At 43.4% G+C, this 20,708-nt stretch overlaps 1 protein-coding gene across 1 annotated transcript; it reads right to left on the reverse strand.

The window, feature by feature from the left end:
* Positions 1 to 213: 213 nt before the first annotated feature.
* Positions 214 to 19,184, reverse strand: KLF5 (KLF transcription factor 5). The gene is made up of 4 exons (XM_049815613.1): positions 18,754 to 19,184; positions 15,886 to 16,756; positions 14,697 to 14,756; positions 214 to 2,123 (listed from the first exon to the last, which is right to left on the reverse strand). The coding sequence occupies exons 1-4, from the start codon at positions 18,997 to 18,999 to the stop codon at positions 1,945 to 1,947; spliced, it is 1,356 nt and encodes a 451-aa protein (XP_049671570.1). The 5' UTR covers positions 19,000 to 19,184; the 3' UTR covers positions 214 to 1,944.
* Positions 19,185 to 20,708: the final 1,524 nt, after the last annotated feature.

Genomic DNA, 20,708 nt, shown 5'->3' on the forward strand with positions numbered 1-20,708 from the left:
GATACAGAAGTGCCAGGTAGTTTCCAAAGCGACAACCCCTGCTGTGAAGAACAGACATTCCTAGCTTAATATTGCTATGATTTCCAGCTCCCAGTGCAAAAACACAGAACTTTCATTGTCAGGAGCTACAGAGAGCGCGTGCACGCACACACACACATTAGGCACTTTGTTTTATTTTGCAAAAAAAAAAAAAAAAAAAAAAAGAGTCTTTATATATAAACCATTTCATTCTCTCTCAAAACATTCTACAACTATACAGCTGTTTGCTCCGTCATTTGCATAGGAAATACCACAATACAAAAATAAGGTAGGGGGGAGGCAAAAGAAGCAAAACAGCAACCAATTTATGCATGTGTTTCCACGTATAAACATTTGAAGCCTTACAAAATTATTTACATCGTTTGTCAACTATTTACATTAAGAGCAACATTTCTAACTATAACAAACAAAACTATAATTTATCAAGTATATGTAAAATTGTCTTAAAAAAAAAAAAAGAGTCTATCATATACCACAAATAAATAAAGACAAACAACAGTTTTAACAAAGCTAGGTTTTCCTGCAAGACCCCTTTTTGGTATTTTGATTGTCTATTCTAGCCTTTGGTTGACAGCTTAATGTTACGGCTTGTGAAGTCCAGACACTTATTAGGTTGGTTTGGTTTTCTCCTGTTGTCTGGCCAAATCCTACACGGTCTAACCTCTTCTTTGGCCCTTCATCTACTATTTCAAGGCTGAGCACGGTGGATCAAAGTCATTGTTAGCATAAAAGGGCACCACTTCATTGACTTCAGTGGAGTTTCAGCTACTTTTGTCAGCAGTAAATTTTCCCCTGCATGTGTCAATCTGAACAGTGGATTAACTAAACTGCACTGTAATTTTAAACGAAATTACTGTATCCTTTACCTTCTAGTAAATTACATGCAATATCCACGTGAAACTAGATCATACTGGTGCTGAACCAGCTTAACATGTCTGTGTATGAAAATTGCATCCTAAATCCTTCTTTTTAAAGCGATACTAAGTTTAGCTTATAGTAAGAGGTTTAACATTCTGTGTTCTTTGTAACTATCCCCGTTATTTAAGCTTCCCACATTGACTTTACAGTTCATTCTAGTTGTTTTGCCCTTTTAAGCAATTTGAAAACAAAATCCTGCTTTGAATATTCAGTGCACACCGTTTTGAGTTAACAGGTACAAAATATCTGGATGCTTAGCTCATTTCTCTTAAGAAAAATGAAGCTAAGTTGGTACTGTTTTGAGAGGTATTTAAATAACTTTTTTTGTAAATGCGCCGTGTTATCAAATGTAAAACAACTGCTTTTTTCAGATGATTCTTAGAAAACTTTTGTATTAAACCTAAAAAGCTGATTTGCATATTTACAAAATCTTTGTCATAGCAAACATGCAACATACAGAACAAAATGTTTTGTTCTATGGCTGTTCATGAATTTTTCTACGTAGTTTTATCTCCACAGAACGACTTAACATTTTAAAAAACCCCACAAGTACTAAGTATGTCCAGTAAAAACCTGACAGATTACAATTCATGGCTTTTCCACTGCATTCATTCATCTGCAGCCTCTCATTAATTCGTTTACTAAACATTGTCACAATAATGACAGTGCTTTGGTCAAAACACCGCAAGAGAAAAAAAAATTTATAAAGCTGCAATGTGTCAAGACATAATACTTGTAAAGAGATGAAACCTGCCGACTAAAGCCATATACATCATGAGAGCAAACAAACGACCAAACACTCTGGTATTGTGATACAGTGTCTTCCCTTTTTCTGCATAAATATACAAAATATACATTTCCAGTTTCTTTTGAGATTTCTTTTAAATGGCTAGCCCATACTCAAAAAATTAAACTAATTTCAGTTGTATGTCGAGAGTCAATAGGAAATTGCATAGATACAAACAGCCTCAACGACAAGTCCAGCTTTTAGTTCTGATGCCTCTTCATGTGGAGAGCCAGGTGATCGGAGCGGGAGAAGCTGCGATTGCAGACAGCACACTGGAAGGGCTTTGCCCCCGTGTGCTTCCTGTAGTGGCGTGTTAATTCATCTGAGCGAGCAAATCTCCAGTCGCAGCCTTCCCAGGTGCACTTGTACGGTTTCTCACCTGAAAGAGAGCACAGAGAAATGAGACTGTCAGCCGTCACTCTTTGGGAGACAATTGATGCGAGATCACATTGAATGGCATTGCTCTTCAATTTAAAGAAGAAATAAATGACAAAACAGAAGCTGACATTTCGCAGTTACTCACAGCTCTATTCAGTATGCCCCAAACTAACAGCTCCTTTGTTTTTTCAGCAATTTTGCTCTTGAATCTGTGATTTAATACCTCGATAAAACCTAAGAAACTTTCAAACATACAAATTGGAGACAGCAACAGTACAGAAATGCAGAGGTAAAAAACCTGCATGAGACTGAAATAGGCTCCCTTACACTCATCTCAGTATGAGGGAGTAGGAAAAAAAGAGCAGTCTCACATGACAATCCGGCCTAGTTTGTAACTTACGCTTGCACCTTTTAAAAATGGGTAAATTAAGTTATACAGAGCTTTTTTTAAGAGGTCTGAAATGGGAAGATTTCTAAAAAGATTCTTTTTAGTGTGCAAATTAGTTCAAGAGCTTCTGATGTGTGAAGAGAGAAGCACAGTGTGTTACAAACACAACGAGGATAGTATTTTCTAAAATGTCAGAGGCAATAAAAACTTACAGTATCCTGGTTTGGGCTAGCTATATATAGGAGAAAGCACTTAAAAGACTAAAGCACCCGTTTTCAGAATTGAATGTCTGCAGTCAGGTGCTTAGAAAGCTGTATTTTAGAGGTGGCAAGTGTTTGCTGTCTCCATCAGTCTATACTGTCACAGCGGGAGCATGGTGTCTCTGAAAACTTCATGTGTTGCAGAAGCTCTGAATACAACTTTGAAATATCCAGCTAGTCTTGAATACACTGGCCCAAGCACCCAAAATATTTGTATTCATCCATTTTAGAACTATAAATGGGGTATCTTCAGCATGTCTATAATTTATAGATTTGTTTGTTGAAATGGGAGAAACATGAAGCCACTGGCCACAAAGCCAAGATGGCTTCTGTGTGAAACCAGAACTTTAAGCATGTACATACACCTGCTCAGGAGCTGGTACGGATATGATGTCACCATACGAGCAAGCTTCGTATAAAGAAAGAGGCTACGATTACCTATTTATAGGCTGTTGGTTGACAAAAACACCTTTCAATTGGGAGAGTCAATTGCTATCTATTTCCTTTATATTAACTTGACCCATTTGGCAAAAGCAAAAAGAAACCAGAGTTTATCAAAGCACTCGGCAGTAGCTTCATCTGGACCAGAATCAGACCAAGGCCAAGATTTCCAAAAAGTCCTTCTGAACACATCTTAAAGATCTTCTCTCTCCATTGGTCTCAGACCTGTACCCTCACAGTCTCAACCCTACAGCACTGTCGCTCCTACTTTCCCCTGTTTTACCACCACACAAGCACGCAGGAGGACAGAAGCTAGAATCCTGCTATCAGACTGTTCTGCACCAGTTATGCAGAGCACACCATTTGAGAAGCTCAAAACCATTACTTCAGAGATGCTATTTATCATTCAGATGAAATTATGAAACTGGTTTTGTCTGGGAGTTTCTACTGCTTCTTCTGATCAACTAACTAGTAACTTTCCATCCACTGCTAAGAGCAGAATCAGCCCTTTGCTCACAATGGGGACGTGACTTCATGTTGGCAGCAGTGTCACAACCAGAAGCAGACCTCTACAAGAAAAACTAACCACCCAACCAACCACCCACCTCTTTGCATAAACGACGACTGGGATTTATTGAAATCACAGTGGAAACATATCATCCTTTAAGAAAAACAAACTTGGAGCTTGGCATCACCTCTCACAGAGTTCAAAATTATTTGGTGGATGGCAAATCAGAACACAAGTCATTACAACTTTCTATCATAGCTGAATTTACTCTGCCTGATACTGATTGAAGACTGGAATGATCTAATATATAGGACTCTTTTTTTTCTCCATGCAACATATACTATAGGTTAAAACACAGATTTCATTCAAACCCAATGCGCAAAGCTTTTCTAACATCCATGAAGCCAGTTGAGATAACACATTTGGTCTTCACAGCAGAACGACAGGAAAGATCGCTATTCAGCGAGGATCTTTTGCACTATATACATCATTTTCATTGTATTTAAACTAGGTTATTAATGCAGTCTGTAAAAGACTGTATTGCTGATCCACAAGCGTATCACCAGGGAGATCTTCCGTGAACACTTTGTGTTAAAACACACGTGCACACATGGAGGTTGCACAAAAGCATTACTCCTGCATTTGAAGCACCTTAACTTAAAGTCAGAGTATTTCTTTCTTTTTCTCCTTTCTTTCCCCTCTTCCCCCGTATTACCTTCAAACTCTTCTTTAAAAACTTTCACTTAAAACTGTCACACTAAACTCGCAATCTTGTGATCTGCCCACCCTAAATGCCCAGGGAGAGAGAGAGCATGTATATGGTCAGCCCTCTGTATACTCAAACGCTTATCCATTTTGCAGAATTACATGGGGAATGAGAGAAATGGTGAAGAGGCTGGGCAAATAGCACTTATTGAACAAAAGCATAAGAGTATCCAGACCGAACGAGACCAGAATGTGGACCAGGAGGTTGAAATCACAGTTTCCAAATCTGCCATTGAGGAGGTATGAAGTATATGAAACTTCACTGTAAACTACACTGTACTGAAATAGCACTCTCAAACTTGTCCTGCATAGCTAGTACCTGACTCTGTTTCAGTCCAAACAAAACTGCTGCCCCCCGTTAAAACTTTTTTCTAACCTGCGAGCAGCATCAAGTCTCCTGGCATACGAACTGCCAGCAGTTGGGGCAGCGGTGAACCTCGTGCCTTGCTGGGTGCTACAGCTTCCAAGTCAACACGGAATCCAATGGCCACCAAACTCCAGGGGACCCAGCTTCCCAGAGACACTATCTAGAAACTTACACCACTGTCACAGCCACTTCAATGCGTGCCACAGCCACGAATCCCCCTCCGGCAACAGCTCAGGGGAAAAGCTAGGCAGGGCCATGCAGAACGGCACTGCTTCTCCTTGCCGGCCAACTTCTGCAGACCTGAGCTAAACGGAGCAGTGCTCAGGGGATGTGCAGAGGGGAACGAGCTGGTGCCTTACACAGATTGTTTTAACAGTGTTACTTTTATGTACTGGAAATTAAAGCCAGAACGCTGCTTTTAACCCCTGCTTTGGCCAACAGTGAGAACTGGAAAATGTATTTTTAGCGCCAACGTAGAGGCCCAGATTATTTTGAATAAATCCTAGGGGTAAAATACTGAATATCTATGTTTGTAATGCTAGTTTCCGTTGGAAAGTTCTATTTAAGAACTGAATCAATTTCAAATGTTTTCCTTTTGGGCAGGGAGGAAGGGGGGCAAGAAAAAGAAGGTGGAGATTATTTTCACTCCTTTAAAGAAAGCAGAGGAACAACTAGCTGGTAGTATTTTCTCTCTCTCAACCTATACACATGCTTTTTGTCATTTAGCAGAAATAAGAATTTGGTTTAAGTTCCTGCAGCAAGGGAAAAAGAGCCTCACGTTACTTATTTTCTGAGGTGATCCTACTCCTTTGCTATGCTGACTTTAAAGCACTGAGAAATCTGGGGTTGAAGATTTATTTTTAAAAAAGCAGGTATACACAACAAGGGACACTGAACCCTTTATCCACTGTTTTCATTGGCTACATAGTAATGTAAGATTTGTTTACTTTAATGATTGTGCGAAATACAGTAGCTGTAAAGTTTCAGAAATACTTGGTTTTCCTCCAGCAATTTAGGGCTTCTATAGGGTGTTAAACCAAGAATGCCACTGGTCATCAAATACGAAGGCAGTACGGCTTGGTTACTGGAACACGATCGTGGTATCAAACAGATATTTCACTGTAAAAGCAAGAAAACAGCTAACTCCTCCACTTCAGGGGAGCTTCCACGGGATTTGTTAGAATGTCAACACTGTTCAACTAAAACACCATGGAGGAAGCTGGTACCGATTTCCAGCCAAATAGCACACTCCAAACCTTTCTTCCCAAGCCAGAAATATTATACACAGCACTTCTGGGAAACAGAACTGCTTTCCTTTAAATTATACTTCAACAGGATAGGGATTTCATAAGTTTAATTGGATTTCTGCATAACCTCCTTCCAGTATCATTGATTTAAAATATTTTGCTAGGCTTATACATCACAAAATATATTTTTAAGTTCTTGAGCTTTTAATAGGTATCCATTCTCCAGTTTAAAAAAAAGTACATTTGTGGAGCATGAGAAACAGACTTGTACTTCAGCACAGACATTTTAAGCCCTAATGTTTAGTTTGGAAGCTCTTTTACAGAAAGCACCTACCAAGAGATAAGGGAGTTTAACCTGAAAGGAGACTATTTTGCTTGCAATGTATCTGTCTGTTAAAAAAAAAAAATTTACAATGCTGTAAGATTGCAAGGATGTCAAAAAGCTGTCTGGATATCCACATATAACATGCTAACCTAACCAGTCACTTCAACAGATAAAACTATCCCAAGGTAGATCCCAAGGTTTGGGATCCTTGTCGGTACAAGAGAACAGTCTGGACCCGTGAGGCACGCTGTGTTGGCTATTCTCCCTTTAATTTATCTTCTTAGGATTTAGTCGTGTCAAAATGCACCGATTGCTTTCCTAACATTAATTCTAGCCACTGGCAGTGACTGTCATGGCCACGCTCATTTGGGCAAGGTACAGTGCTACCAGTGGGGGGCTGAGGGTCATTTTGAAGACACCTTCTACCTTCAACATGCAGCCTCTGTTCAAGAAAATGTTTCTGTTTAAAATTCTGTTTGGAAAAAATAAGTCACTGAAAACCTCCATTAGTGATTAATTTCCCCATTAACAAGAAAATAAGCTTCCTTATTTCACTGAAGAGTTGTGTGACTATTTCTGCAATTCACTGCTAGGATGGCTTTCTTTAAATATACAGCTGCAAACAGCAAGGGCCGGATTTTCAAACCTAAAGTTAGGTAACTCTATTGGTATGCAGAAATCCAAATACAGGTATTACACCAGCCAATGCCTGCAACTTCTCTTATTTCCTATCAGAAGTTTCTGTCAGAGCAGTGAGTTTGGAGCTTCCTTGAGGAAGAAAAAGCAGCACGCGTTTCAAAGACTCCAAAAAGACAACACCCAATTACAGCTCATAAGGGTATAAAAATATAAAGACAACATCGTCCCCCCATTCTTTCCATAATTTTAATATTACTTGTGTTTATTATGGAATTATTTCTAGTGGCAAGTGTTCGGCCTTAAAAAATATTCAAGTAGGTGTGATAAAAAGGTGGTAGGCAAAGCTGAAGTTTCTGCACCATAATTGCACCAGTTATGTACACAACCTATATTATGTCCAGTTTTAAAACAGGTTATTATAAAGATTTATGTTGTCTCAAAGTTTTCTGGTGCATTTGCTTTCAAATTTTTCACATCTTAACATCAGTTCTCTTAGTTCCCTGACATGCTGTAGCCTCAAATTTTTAGAAAAAATAAGAACAAATGAAATGTTTTTCCTCTGTTTTAGTTTGTCTGAAATAGCTTTCCTCTAGTTCATAGCATCATGGTTTTAAACTCTGGTCTCTTCCAGGCTGACTGGAACTGAAAGTGGTTGCTTGGGTGTATGTCTGCACTCATTCAAAAGTTTTTAGCTCCCAACATTTACCTAAAATTAGACCTTCCTTCCGCCATTGACTAAGTGCTGTAGTTGTCGTTACAAGCAGCTTGTTGGTTGGGTTTTTGCCCTTTTTTGAAACAGTGGGGTTTTTTAGAGAAAGACCAGAAAGCTGACATTTCAAAATAAAAAAATCCCTCAGGTGTTTAAAAGCTCTTTAGTACACTGAAATTCTCGGTTGTCCATGACAGAGATGGATCAGAGGGCTGACAGTATGCAAGGTACGTCCAGCTTATTTTGTGACAAAATAAATTTAGTCCTTGAAACATCCAGCCCACCAATGATATGAATGTATAACTTACGCTGCACATTTTTAAATGTGATAAAGCCTCTGCCTAGTATAGTAATGGCTAGAGGGTGACCATTTAAGTACTACTTCACAATGAAACGACATTTTAAGGAATCCTGTAACAGACAGCTGTTGTGCTTTGTAAGTCCAATCACTGATAAATCAAGGAGTATTTGATCTCTCTCTAACAAAAGTGTGAACAGGAAAAACGATAACTGACTGGTAAGCAAAGAGGACAGTCAAAAGAGTTGTGCGTTGTTCACTTTCCGACTACAGAGGTGCAGAAGGCTTTATCGTCTCAGAGCTCCCACCAGTGCTTGAAGTACTCTTATTTTGCTAAGGGTTGTCTTACGCAGTTCAAGGATTACTGGGGAATCTTGACTGGCCTGTGCAATGGTTTATTTTCTTTCTGGTGTAACATTCTGTCTTAACAGAGGTGGTCTCTCTTCAAGGAGATATGCAAACAAAGAGGAAAGGAATTTTTTTTTAAGTAGGTTTATAAGAAATCCATGCCATCTGGGGTGCATGGCTGTGTCTACACATCCTGTGCTGAAGAACACATTTCCTTAACTATGCCTGTGGTGCAAGAACAGCTCTCTAGCTCTCACACCAATAACCCTGGCTCTTGTACAGTCAGATAAGAGGTGCTCTTAAAATGGAATTTATTAAACACGTTCTGTAGACTTCCAGATTTCCATCTACCGTATGCACACACACACACACAAAACCCTGAAAGCAATACATTAAAGATATTTTAACTCAAAGCGAAGCACTGTACACTTGCCAAAATCAAAGGTTTTAATATGTCCTTAATCAGAGTTGTTAGAGATCACCGAATATAAATAATGCAGCCTGACAGGACAGGAATGCTGCTACCAAGATACTCAGACTAAACTAGGACATTACTTAAATGTTTCTAATCTTTCACCAATGGGAGGTGCAGGTCATCTAACAAACAACAAACAACACACTACCCTGGAACCAGGAGTCAATCGTCCCAGTCAAGCTCAGAAATTAATTACAATAAGGAATGTCTAATCAAATAATGGAAAGTTTTAATCACCGGCAATTGCTGTGAATCTTGGGACTATATTAGCCTATGTAGGGCGGTCTCAAAATGAACTATATTTAAATCCGGTCTCTTAGGTCAACAGTTTCCTTATCAGGAATCAAATATCCTGGAACTGAAGTTTAATCCTCTCAGGGAGCAATTGACAGAAACAACAGGTTTTTTTAAGCTTTCATGCTTAGAGGGACTTTCTAGGCTTTTAATCAAAAAGAAAATATTAGGCTTTTCTTTTCAGTATCTAAAAATCTAACAGGAGTACTCCTCACCTGACACCTTGGAATTTAATTCCTGCTTCATAAAAATGGCGTGCTGGATGCTGATGTGAATGACCAGCAATATTTAATTAAAATTTAGGTTTATGTTGCTAAGATTTCACCCCCTTTTGAGCAACACATTTAAACATGTCTCATTTAGGTTATGACTACAGATAAAGAACTGGATCAATTAATTCCAAGGTCTGTGATCATTCACAAAGTGTTTAAAAAAAAAAAAAAAGCATTCCTTTCCCTTAAACTGTGGTTTGCACAGGAAAATAATGTACTTCCATTTCTCACAGGCAACTAATGGATTTAGCAGAATTCATAAATAAAAGATACCAACATATTCTCCAGCAGCATCTAGCAACGCTGCACTTTAATGCACTTTGTCAACAGTTTTATTTAACTCTCCTCCATTTTTCCTTATTGTCTCTATCAATGATGGCCACTTACTGACACTTCCTTAAAGTATCATCTGTGCGGCTGACTCATGTAACAGGTTAAAGAAGCAGAATCTGCACAGAAATATTACTTAATAGCTATTTTCATGGTGCAAAGATTTTTCCAGTCAGAGGTTTGCTACGTACAAAGAAGGCTGCAACCACGAGCAAGGCAGAGTCTTTTGGAGCCTCCGTTCTCCACCTGTACACCAGGAGTGAAATCCCTCACCTGAGTCTCGGGATGATTTGAGTCAACACATGTTTTCGCATGCTGCTTTTTTTCCAGCAGGAGTCCAACTACTACTTGTCTTCCCTTTTGAACAACGGGCGTCCTGAAATCCCAGGCAATTCTATATGGTACCACGTTTTTTAAAAAGCATCTGTCTACAGCTATGGTAAACTCCGAGTGCCAAGTCCTATGGACTGCTGAAGTCTATCTCACACAACTGGTTCTAATTCTGGTGTACCATCAGAGCCTAATTCTGGATCTATTGAGGCAGAGATCTAAAATAAAATAAAATGTTTAACACCTTGAGGAACCGCACAAGTCAGCAGCTGTCCCATGCCTACATAAACATTTGAAATAACTAGGGACGGTGGAAGTATTTTGAGTGCATCTCATTTACAGAAATGCCATTTCTCTCGAGTTATCTCGGCTTCCACTTCCCATCACCAAATACAAACTAGATCTATAGATAGAGATGAAATAGTTCTGCAGTTAATGCTAGAAACTATTAATGGCAAGCCCACCATGTGACCAGTTGACAAGCCTGTACAAAGACTCTGTATACGGAAAACCAACATGCAGCTGGAAAATGTTCTCAATGTGCATGCCTTGATGTGTTCAAAACAATGACAGATTTTCCTCTTAAAACCATACACAATTCTGAAGTGTGCAGCTGTTTGCAGAAATAATAGAAAACCCTGGAGCCAGTGGCTCTTCTGCAGTGTTACAGGTAGGGTACAGGTAGGGTATTCCAGGTGCCTGCATATCAAAGGCGTAACTTCCACAGTCCAAATCTTTAATGTATAAAGAGATCTAACAGGGTAAGTTACAGGACTGCTGCTTCTAAAGGATTACTTAATATATAGGTATATACTCAGATGACAGAAAAGGAACCAAATTATGTTTATTCACAACACACAAGTAACTGCTTTTCACCGACATTTGGCACAGTTTTCAAGTTGGACATACAACTGTTATGCCAGATCCTTAAGGTAGTTTTACTGCTGGACAGCCTGCAATAAATGCATACCACCCCCCCCCCACACACCCCCCATTATATACCGTAGTTGCACAATGCCGGTTATGAGACAAAACTTGTCCCATGACTAACAGGTAAAATTATTTTAAAAGAAAACCCCTGCTTTAAAAGGCCAAAAAAATCCAATCTGTTTTGAGAGATGTTCCAACAGGTACTTTAGCATACTGAATCCCATTTTACCTGTTTCAGGAACAACTAATACAGAGTTAAGATACCATCCTGAAGGTATGGTATTAAAATGTACCAGACATCTGCTCCAGAACTGCATGGAGATGGGTACAATATGTTCTGTATCTTTGCAGCATTCCAATCTTTGTCCCTGTTCAATTTTTGGGTTACCAGTTTACCAACAACTAGAAGTTACTTCATAATTTACAAATGCTAAAGCATTACCTATAGAAAGAAAAACATGTGCTTGCTTCAGCGACTGGTCCAAATACATTAACTTTGCTTAGCTCTTTACGTAAATGCTGGATTCCTAATCAACAGCAAAAGTCGAGTGTAATTACATTAAATTGGAATAACTATACCAGCTTATACCACCTGATTTGGTGTAAGGTAAACACCTTGAGAACACCTAAGAAGAAAAATGTAAGGGATTTTCCTCTTGCCCATTTCCTATAGTTTTATTTAAATGTAATTTATAAAGTCTGACAGTGTGTTCATATCTGAATTGAAAAAAAGACTACAGCCTACATTCCACCTATCAAAAATAACATTTCCCTTAACTTTGCGCTCAAAAAACATCTCTTAAACCCAGTGAAAGCCTTTCAGAAGAGAAAGGCTGCTAAATAAATACTGTGAAAAGGCTGAGATTTTCCAATACAAAAGGAAAACCATAAGGTCTGTCTTGACTTTTAATGGCAGACAAACTTTGCTGCAGGCTCTTTTATTTTAAGATGACAGATTGCTGAGAAGGGCGGGGACTGGTTGGGATGAGACAGAGACTGCAGCCAATTTTAAAAGGTATTGTTAAGAAACTAAGAATAAGGAGAAAACAACTTCAGTGGTCCATGATTACTAAAGAACGGGTTTAGCCAGATAAACAGGTCTGCTGTCCCTGAAGGGATTTTAAAGACTATCACACACAACTTTATTAAAATGGATTACGTGACACTTGCTTTAGACTTTGAAGGTAAAAGCTTCACAAAAGTCCTTTAAAAAAAACAAAAAAAACCCCAAAACCCAAAAGCTTACTAGTGCTGTATGAACTCAGTTCTGGGGGATGGGATGCACAGAGGCACACACCCAATTTAGCCCTCGGCATCGACCCCTTTTCTTTGGAGATCAATAGCGAGATTCCCCCGCACTCCTGCGGGAGCTCTGCAACTTCACAGGTTTCCCTGAGTTTGCACCCATTTACTTTAACATTCATTTAATCGATTTACAGTACTGGGTAAGTCAGAGATCTTGCTTGTAATACAAATTTCAACCATATGTTAAGACAGAGATCAGAATCGGTGCTGGAAATCTTCAAGTATTAAGTGAATATTCAAGAGAGTTAAACTAATGCAAACTCTGAAATAATGCAGGTAACAGGATATGGACTCACATTCTTGCATGTAATGCACGCTTTAGACAGTTTATCCCTTCATTCACCTCCCCAGAAGACCCTTTGTATTACAGACCTGCTTAAATTCACTAGATTTTTATCTAAAACAACATTCTTGTTTCCATGAATACATCAGCTCCTCTGACCTTTGCACATTTATCCACATTTCTAAGGTCAAATATCTATAGGTAAAAAAGTGAAGGCAACAATAAACATTAGTGACCCTAAGCAATATATATTAGCTATGTGGTACGTATTTCTATGCACCCAAGTATTAACTTTATAAACCCTGAAGTCATTGCTACTCAAGGTACAAAAAAGATATAAATTGATTTAAAAAAAAAAACGTGTACGTTTCAAATGCTGACCATGTAATGTTCATTTTTAGGCTAAAGCTTTGCTTTTATCTCTCTTCCCAGTTATTGTATAATAGCAAGCGAGATACTTAAAACTGGTATTTAGTTGCTGGCTAAAGTGCGTAAGTAGAAATCACACGCTCTTAAATTTACAGATTATTTATTAGAGCAACGGGATTATACTCTCTGACATTATTCAGGTTTATAGCCTCATGAAAATATTCCTTTCTTACAAAGCTGACTGCTAATGAGTGATTATATATATGTATCAAAAATATTTTAACAGTGTTCTTGTTTAGTCTATTACTAATGCCAAGCAATAATCTTTGTATGGTTGCTTTTAATTTTTTACTGTGACTGCAACACAGATAACTCTCTCATTTATCAAAACAAAATTTCCATAGTAACATTTAGCCTGGAGATACTCAATTTCGTTACGATAATCCAACGATCTATTCAAAATAGTTGCTGAAGAGAAGGCCTTGTTCCCATAGAGATAGTGAAACATTTTGTTAGATCATAGCTCATGCTAAGCTTTGTTTTGACTTTTGGTTTAAACTTAGGTGAAACCCCATTACTTGAACGGCACAGCCGAAGCGCTGACAGCCTGCTTCAACAAGCGATTTGCTTGAACTGTGACTCGTGTTTTGCTATGAATCGAGGTCCATGCATAAAAGAGCTGGGGTTCATACTCACTTTTAAAAACAGGAATTGCAGCCCTCTCATTTGATTTCTTTACAAGATCAGCCATGTGCTTTTCACTGATTTAGCATGACCAGTTCTGTAGTAAGATCCCGGCAAAGAACTGCCCTAAATAGTTTCAGGCATAGTATTGGTGAGCTACTGTTTTTCTCCCCATCTCCCTCTCTCCTCCTTCCCCCTGCCTCAGCAGGTGAATGCTTAGGAAGAGCATCTAGGGTGGTTCTACCTCCCAACCGCTATCCTCTGCACGCATGGCTCCTGCGCTCACACACAAGCAACACTGTCCCCAGCTCCACTCCACGCGGGCCCATGAACGGGACTGCCTCTGTAGCTGCAGGCAGAATTTGACTTGAGGTACAAAAGACAAGTGTGACACGCTGACACTTTTAATTTCCTCCATTTTAATGTCTTTCACTGACAAAAAATTGAAATGATGTCTTTTTTTTAAAAAAAATAAATACACAGAACTACTTGTCTTGGAAAAAAAAAAAAAAAGCACACTTAATGCTAAGGACAGAGGAAATGGAGATATCTTGGGAGTTTTCATGATGTTTCTGAAAAATGCTAAGATTAAATAATTCTAACAGGTCAAAGAGAAAGCCAAAACCAGAAAATTCTACCTATTTAGATAAATCTTGAAAACTGTATCATGTTTACTACAGTCAATTCATTATTCAAAGGGAAAAAAGGCCCCCCCTTTTTTTTTAACAGTTTATGGCATTTAAGATTGAAAAGGACAGTTTCCATCTGTTTTATTCCTATCTATTTTGAATTCTATATTATAAATGGTTTAACAAAACTGCATCACGAATAAAACTGATTTTTCTTGTCACTGACTGAATCTTAAATTTTTCTTAGCTGAACTGCCAGCCTGAACCCACAGAACTCTACAGAAAACAGGGAGAAGATGGCAGATCAAACATGCTTGCTTTCTCAGAAAATGTGTAAGCCATGAATGAAGAAGAGACAGTGGGAGAGTGAGTACATACCCGTGTGAGTTCTCAGGTGCGCTTTTAAGTGAGAAGACTTTGTATAAACTTTCGTGCAGCCTAAAACAAAACAAAACAAAAAAGCAGAGAGGCATTTCAGTAGGGAGAACAGGAATGCTCCACGTTACGTTTTAAACTTCCTCAATCAGTGCTGGGGTACTATCTGGAAACATTTAAGTTTACTACCTTCTGGCACCATCATCACTTAGAAGTAAAATTTGATATAGAAAGCTCCTAGGGATATGCCGCTTTACATAGAAAAGAGAAAAATGCCTACATTTCTGGTAGACTTACTACCTTGTAATGTAGTATAGACCAATAGCTGCTACAATCTATGTACAGTAACACCTGCTACCTAAGTTAACAACTGAGACGAGGAGTATATTTTTTTTTAAAGTTTCTAGAGGATTTGATCAAGCCAGACTCGGTGTCATCATCACCCAGGGCTCAGCATAACTCTTCCACTGAGCATTTACCATACGGCACACCGAACGGGTGATACGCTGCTGAGAGTTATGTTGGTAAAGGGGGAGATGAACCACGAGCAGCAATTTTTCTCTCCATGCTCAGATGAGCGTAAGCGCCTTGTATCTGGGACCATGTACTACACGGAGGCACAGTTTATAGTCTGGTCCCTCTTCCCCTTCAGTGTAGGAGAAGGAGAGGCTGGAAGGGAACAATCTGTGGACAATTTTCAGAGGTGGCTTTAATGGATTTATGTGGGCAGCTGAATCCCCTGTTCATAACAGGGAAGAAACAGCCATGGCCTCGGCTACCAGGAGCTAAAACAGTTCTTTCAGTGCCAGCAGATTCAAGCTGAGCCTCTGCTCCATCACAGGTATTGGAAAAGCGAGAGCAGGAGCTGCACTGTCACACTGAATTACATCAGAGAAGGCCATCGGGTTTTTTTCTATGGATTACAAGTTTTTTAACATGGCAAAATGAGCTCAGGTATTTAGGAGAATTACAAACGACATGAAGAAAAGGGTACATGTTTTTTTAAAGAATGTGAAAGTGTGCCACACAAAATAAAAAAAAAACAAAGAAGAGAAATTCTACTTTGACAAGAAATTACTTGCTTCTCCCTAGGTGTAGAGTACAGCTAAAGAAAACCACTTGTACCTCATCCATGATTATTCACACTTTTTTCTATTGCAAGAGCTGGGACTTTCTGGCCCAGATTGCTTACCAGGATAGTCACAGTAGTGAATACGTCTTTTCTCCAAATCTGGGTTACTTCTCCTGTTGTATCTGACTGGTTGGATGTTCTGGGGGGTTATGGGCAGAGTCGCTGGTAAATTCGGATTGTGAATTGCCAGCTTGGAAGCTATAGTTGCGGCATATGACGGAGGAGGGGTTAAATTCTGTAGCATCTCTGCTTGTCTGTCTGGACTTCCAGGCTCTGAGCTTGGGGGCGAAGGAGGGAAATAAGTGGCCTGCTGCTGCAGAAACTGGTTTGGCATGGTGTAGGTGCAGGGGGGGATGCCCTGGAACTGTTTCATTGCAGTCTGTGGAACAGCCGAGGAGAGCGTGTTAAGGCCCGCCATGGCTGACGGCATGGAGACATTGTTAAGGGAGTCCATCACGGCTGCCTGAGTAGTAGTGTTGGGCATATCTAAATCCGGCGAGCTCAAGAGCTGATATAACTGGCCTTGCTGGGGCGTGACGGAAAGATGAACATCTGGAGTAGGAAGCTCCTGCTTGATGAAAATGTTGTTCACATCGGGAGTTTGGTGAGAGCTGAAGATGCTGGTAAATTCGGGGAGGGCCTGAGTAGGGGCGGGGGCAGGGGCAGTAGTCTCGCTCTGGTGACTGAAGATGGTGACCGGCTCTGTCTTGATGTGGGTTACACAGGGTCTCTGAGATTTGTACAGGCCAGTTCTCAGGTGGCTAATGTCGGGGAGGAAGACGTTCATGTTGATGCTGTAAGGCAACCCTTCGCTGTCAGTGAAAAACTGGTCTACAACCGAGGCACTGTCTCTTCTGTATTTCTTATGTTCAGGGATGACGGGAACGGGTGGGAGCTGAGGTGCCAGGTATTTCTCCATTTCACATCTTGTCTACAAAAGCAAAACAGACCGTAATCCACATGATTTGTTACCAACTAAGAAAGATGATGGCATGCGAGTCGCGGGAGGCTTTGGAAATAAAAGGCAATACTGTTCAGCCAGCCGCAAGCTACCTACGGAGGAAGTTATAAACATTCACGCTAATGAAAACCTGTCTTTTATAATCGGCACGCTAATCAACATCATCAAGGACAAGGAGATAAAGTCATGGCACAAGTTGTTCACGCAGAGCAAGCATTAAGATCGATCTGATGTTTCAGCTTACGACAAACTTTTCATCTTTTGTGCCTACAAGACAGTGTGAGGCACAGATGACAGGCGCTGCGCCTAATCTGCAGATCTCCTGCTCTGGAATTCACTGCTCTAGCAGGGTGACTGCCTATCTGTTTCACCCGCTTCTCTTTGAAATGCTAACTTTAAAAGCCACATCCTCAGCTGGCTATTTGAATGCTAATACTTCAAGTAATGTTTTTATATATATTTTTTCTACACTTCCCGGATTTTTCATCCTTAAAAGAAAGGTATTTGATTCGAAATACGACACCAAAGTGTAAAGGTATAAATAATATCAAATAAAAAGAAGACGGGTTGACTGCATCAGACTACCCTTTGTGTAAAGTGTCTCTGGGACTACACTTAGAATTAAAAAAAAAAAAAAAAAAAAAAAAAAGCCTATGCAGTGTATAATTGACTAGTAGCGTGATAAACATGTCCCTGTCCATGCCTCGGTCCTAGGAGAGCTCTTTAATTACTGGGAAATCATTCTCTTAGCGTAGTGGTGTGAGGGAATCCGTGGGTGGCTGGAGCCCGATACATTACTGGTACAGTCATCGGCAAAACATTTATCACGCACTCTCCACTGGGCAAATGCTACATTCCCCCCTGCCCCGTCAAGAGAGCGCTCATACCAGACCCGTTTAGCACCCCGCAAGAGAAAGCAGCTGACGAGCTGCAACTCTGCCCCAAAGTGGATTTTAGGACCCTTCTTCAAAGACCCCCGGTAAACACCACAAACAAACAGAGCCGCCTTCCCGTCCCTTTGATCTGGATCTGCCCCGACATGCCAGGCTACTTTTTCCAGCTCTTGTTTACGAGCCGAGGGCAGCTCGCTTTGAAGGCGGGAGTTATTTATTCGTTGGGGAAGGCACCGCCGAAACGCAGCGCCCGCCGGACCCGACCGCTGCCCGGCACCGGGGGCTGCCCGGGACCCCCGTCCCCCCGACCCCGGGGGCTGGGGCGCCCGCCGCCTCAGAGGGGCGCCCGCCGCGGCCCACCGGCCGCTGGGAGCTCGCTGGAGCGAGCACCGTCCGCGGGCCGAAGCCCGGCTGCGGTCGGCGCCTTCCCGCTTTTAGCTCCTCCAGCTGTTTGCCTGTGGATCCGCTCCCAAACAGCCTCCTGGGACGGGCAGAAAGTCCCGGGAAGTCCCCCCCTCGCCCGGTGTGTCGTGTCTCCCCCCCCCCCCCCCCCCCCGAACATGACTCCCTTGCGTGGGCGAGAAGGACAGGCGGCCGCTCTAATTCTGCCGCCGGGCAAGTGCAAAGGCAGCAGCTGTAGCTTTCAACACACCCGCGGGGGCAGCCCTGCTCCCCCCCCCGTCCCCCCAGCCCCGGGACGGCCCGTCAGCCGCCGCCGGAGCCCGCGCCCCGCCTCAGCGCCGGCCGCCTCAGCCGCGCCCCGGGCCGCCTGACCGCGCTCCGCCGGCGGGAAGGCGGGAGCCGTTCCCGCTCCGCGGCCCTCCGCACAGGCGGGCTGGGGGGGGGGGGGGGGAAGGGGGCGCGCTCCCCCTCACAACACACGCACACAAGCCCCGCCGCCGCCGCCGCCTCAGCCCCGCACCTCGGGGTCCGCTGCCCTCGCCCCGCAGCCCGGCCCCACCCAGTCCCGCCCGCCCGCCCGCTCCTCAGCGGCCCCGCCGCGGGAGAGGGGCGATGGCCGGTGTGCCGTGAGGGAAAGGGGAAGGGGGGGGGTGGGGGGTGGCCGCCGCCTACCTGCACCATCTCCTCCGCCGGCAGGGTCGCGCCGCCGCCCCCGCCGCCGCCCCCCGGGTGCTGCTGCTGCTGCTGCTGCTGCTGGGGCGGCGGCGGCGGCGGCTGCTGCTGCTGCTTCAGGTCCTCTCCGGGGAAGATCGCTGCCTCCCTGGCCCCCAGCACGGGCTTGAGCTGCGCGAACACCGGCTCCTCGGGCTGCTGCACGGGACCCAGGCGGGCGCTCATGGTCAGCACCCTGGTAGCCATGAGGCAGGCTGGCTGGCGGCGGCGGGTGCGGCGCGGACGGGCTGCCCGCCCCGGCGCAGGGCGACTGGCCCGGGGGCGGCTCCGGGCGGGCGGGCGGCGGCTACTCGGTGCGCTCACTCCCCAGGAGCCCCGGCCCGAGAGCGCATCCACTCCGGTGTCGTCAGTGCCTCCGCCTGTACCTGGCCACGGGTGTCTACCCGGTGACACACGCCCGCCTCTATTTCACCCTACTCCACCCCCGGCCCCCCCCCCTACACCCCACCAAGCCCCGGCGAAGGGGGCCGGCCCTGCGGGCTGCCCTGCCTACGGGGAGCGCGGGCGGCTCCTCCCCGCGGCGCGCCCAGCCCGGGGCAGCGCGGCGGCGGCGGCGGCGGCGGAGCGGGGTGGCCGGATCGCGGCCCCGGCCCCGGCCCCGGCCCTGGGCGGGCGGCGAGGCGCGGCCAGCCGCCGGGCAGCCCCCCCCCCTCCTCCCCGGGGAGCGGGCTCCGGGGGGTGCCGGCGTGCCGCCTGTGTGCGCGGCGCGGCCGGGCGGCGTGCGGTGCGGGCCGCGGCGTGGAAGAGGGTTTTCAACAAGTGCGGCCGGCTGCCGAGGCCCCTCGCGTGCTTCGGTATTATTTATAGTCTTTTAAAGAAGCGCCGCTAATGTAGGCCTTTTAAAACAGCCGTCTCTCCTACCTTTCATCTTCAAAAGGGTTTTAAAGCCAGTCATTCAAATTTATTATTTTTTGTCCCGAAGGCAACTCGCACCCGAAACCTGCTGCTAATAAATTTCAGCGCCGCAATATACATCTCCACCATGCGCTTTGAAAACGCTGCTCCAGAAATAGCTCAGAGGAGGAGGAGGAGGAGGAAGAAGGGGAGAGGGAAAGAGCGCGCGACAATTGTCTCTTTTTTTCCCCCGTCTCGGATGAGGCAAGTTTCTATTTACTTGTTTTGAGGTGTGGTTTCGACGCAAAGCGTATTTCCCGGTAGACACGGGACGCTGAGCCAAGCTCCCGCGCGTTTCACAGAAGCAGGAGAAAAAGGAGGGATGCCGTCCTTCTGTGCAACACCAAAGGGCTCACGTCGGACGGGAAAAGTACAGCATGTAGCGAAGCCTTGGAAAAAACCCAAACTTTCCACCTTTCTCCTGGCCCTGCCAGCTCTGCGCTCCCGGTTTGCGGGGAGAGAGTCTGTGAATCCGCGGAAATGTTGGCAACCTCCCCCTCCCCGCATTTATCCCCTATCGTTTACAGACAGGGCTCTTCTTTTAGAAGTAAAAAAAAAAAAAAAAGCACTTTTCTGGTCAACCTGGCAAAGCTCCCCTTTGCCTTCCAGTGCGTAGCAAGTAGGATCTCTCAGAGCCTGCATACAGAAAGGTAATTACAGAACCACGAAAGAAAGAGTTCAGCATAACATTTCTTTACACAAACTGTCTGTTTAGCAGCTTGATGCTTGTTATTACTAACGTAGATCCGGCTACTCCTGTCGGCGTAGCACTTAAAGTCATGCAGGCTAATTTCCGTCCAACACTAACACATATTTGCATTTATACAATATGCGACTTCAGTGTCCTTTTCGGAAGACTCATCGCTGGCATTTCTTTCCCTGTTCTAGCCTAGAAACAGGTGTTTTAACCAACAGATTTTAAAATCGTATTTTGTTTTTGTGTGAATGTCCTCTACATAGCCCTAGTTTAGGGTTATGCTTCAAACTGTTTTTTTGAATGC

Source organism: Accipiter gentilis, chromosome 13 (assembly GCF_929443795.1).
Source record: "Accipiter gentilis chromosome 13, bAccGen1.1, whole genome shotgun sequence".
Classification (NCBI taxonomy): Eukaryota; Metazoa; Chordata; class Aves; order Accipitriformes; family Accipitridae; genus Astur; species Astur gentilis.

What these genes read in the sequence shown, in the direction of transcription:
- KLF5 (XM_049815613.1), bottom strand. Translation starts at nt 18,999, where the DNA reads ATGGCTACCAGGGTGCTGACCATGAGCGCCCGCCTGGGTCCCGTGCAG. An exon ending in CGGCGGAGGAGATGGTGCAG is followed by an intron (nt 16,757 to 18,753) that starts GTAGGCGGCGGC and finishes TTGCTTTTGTAG; the next exon opens with ACAAGATGTGAAATGGAGAA. An exon ending in TCACTACTGTGACTATCCTG is followed by an intron (nt 14,757 to 15,885) that starts GTAAGCAATCTG and finishes GTTTTGTTTTAG; the next exon opens with GCTGCACGAAAGTTTATACA.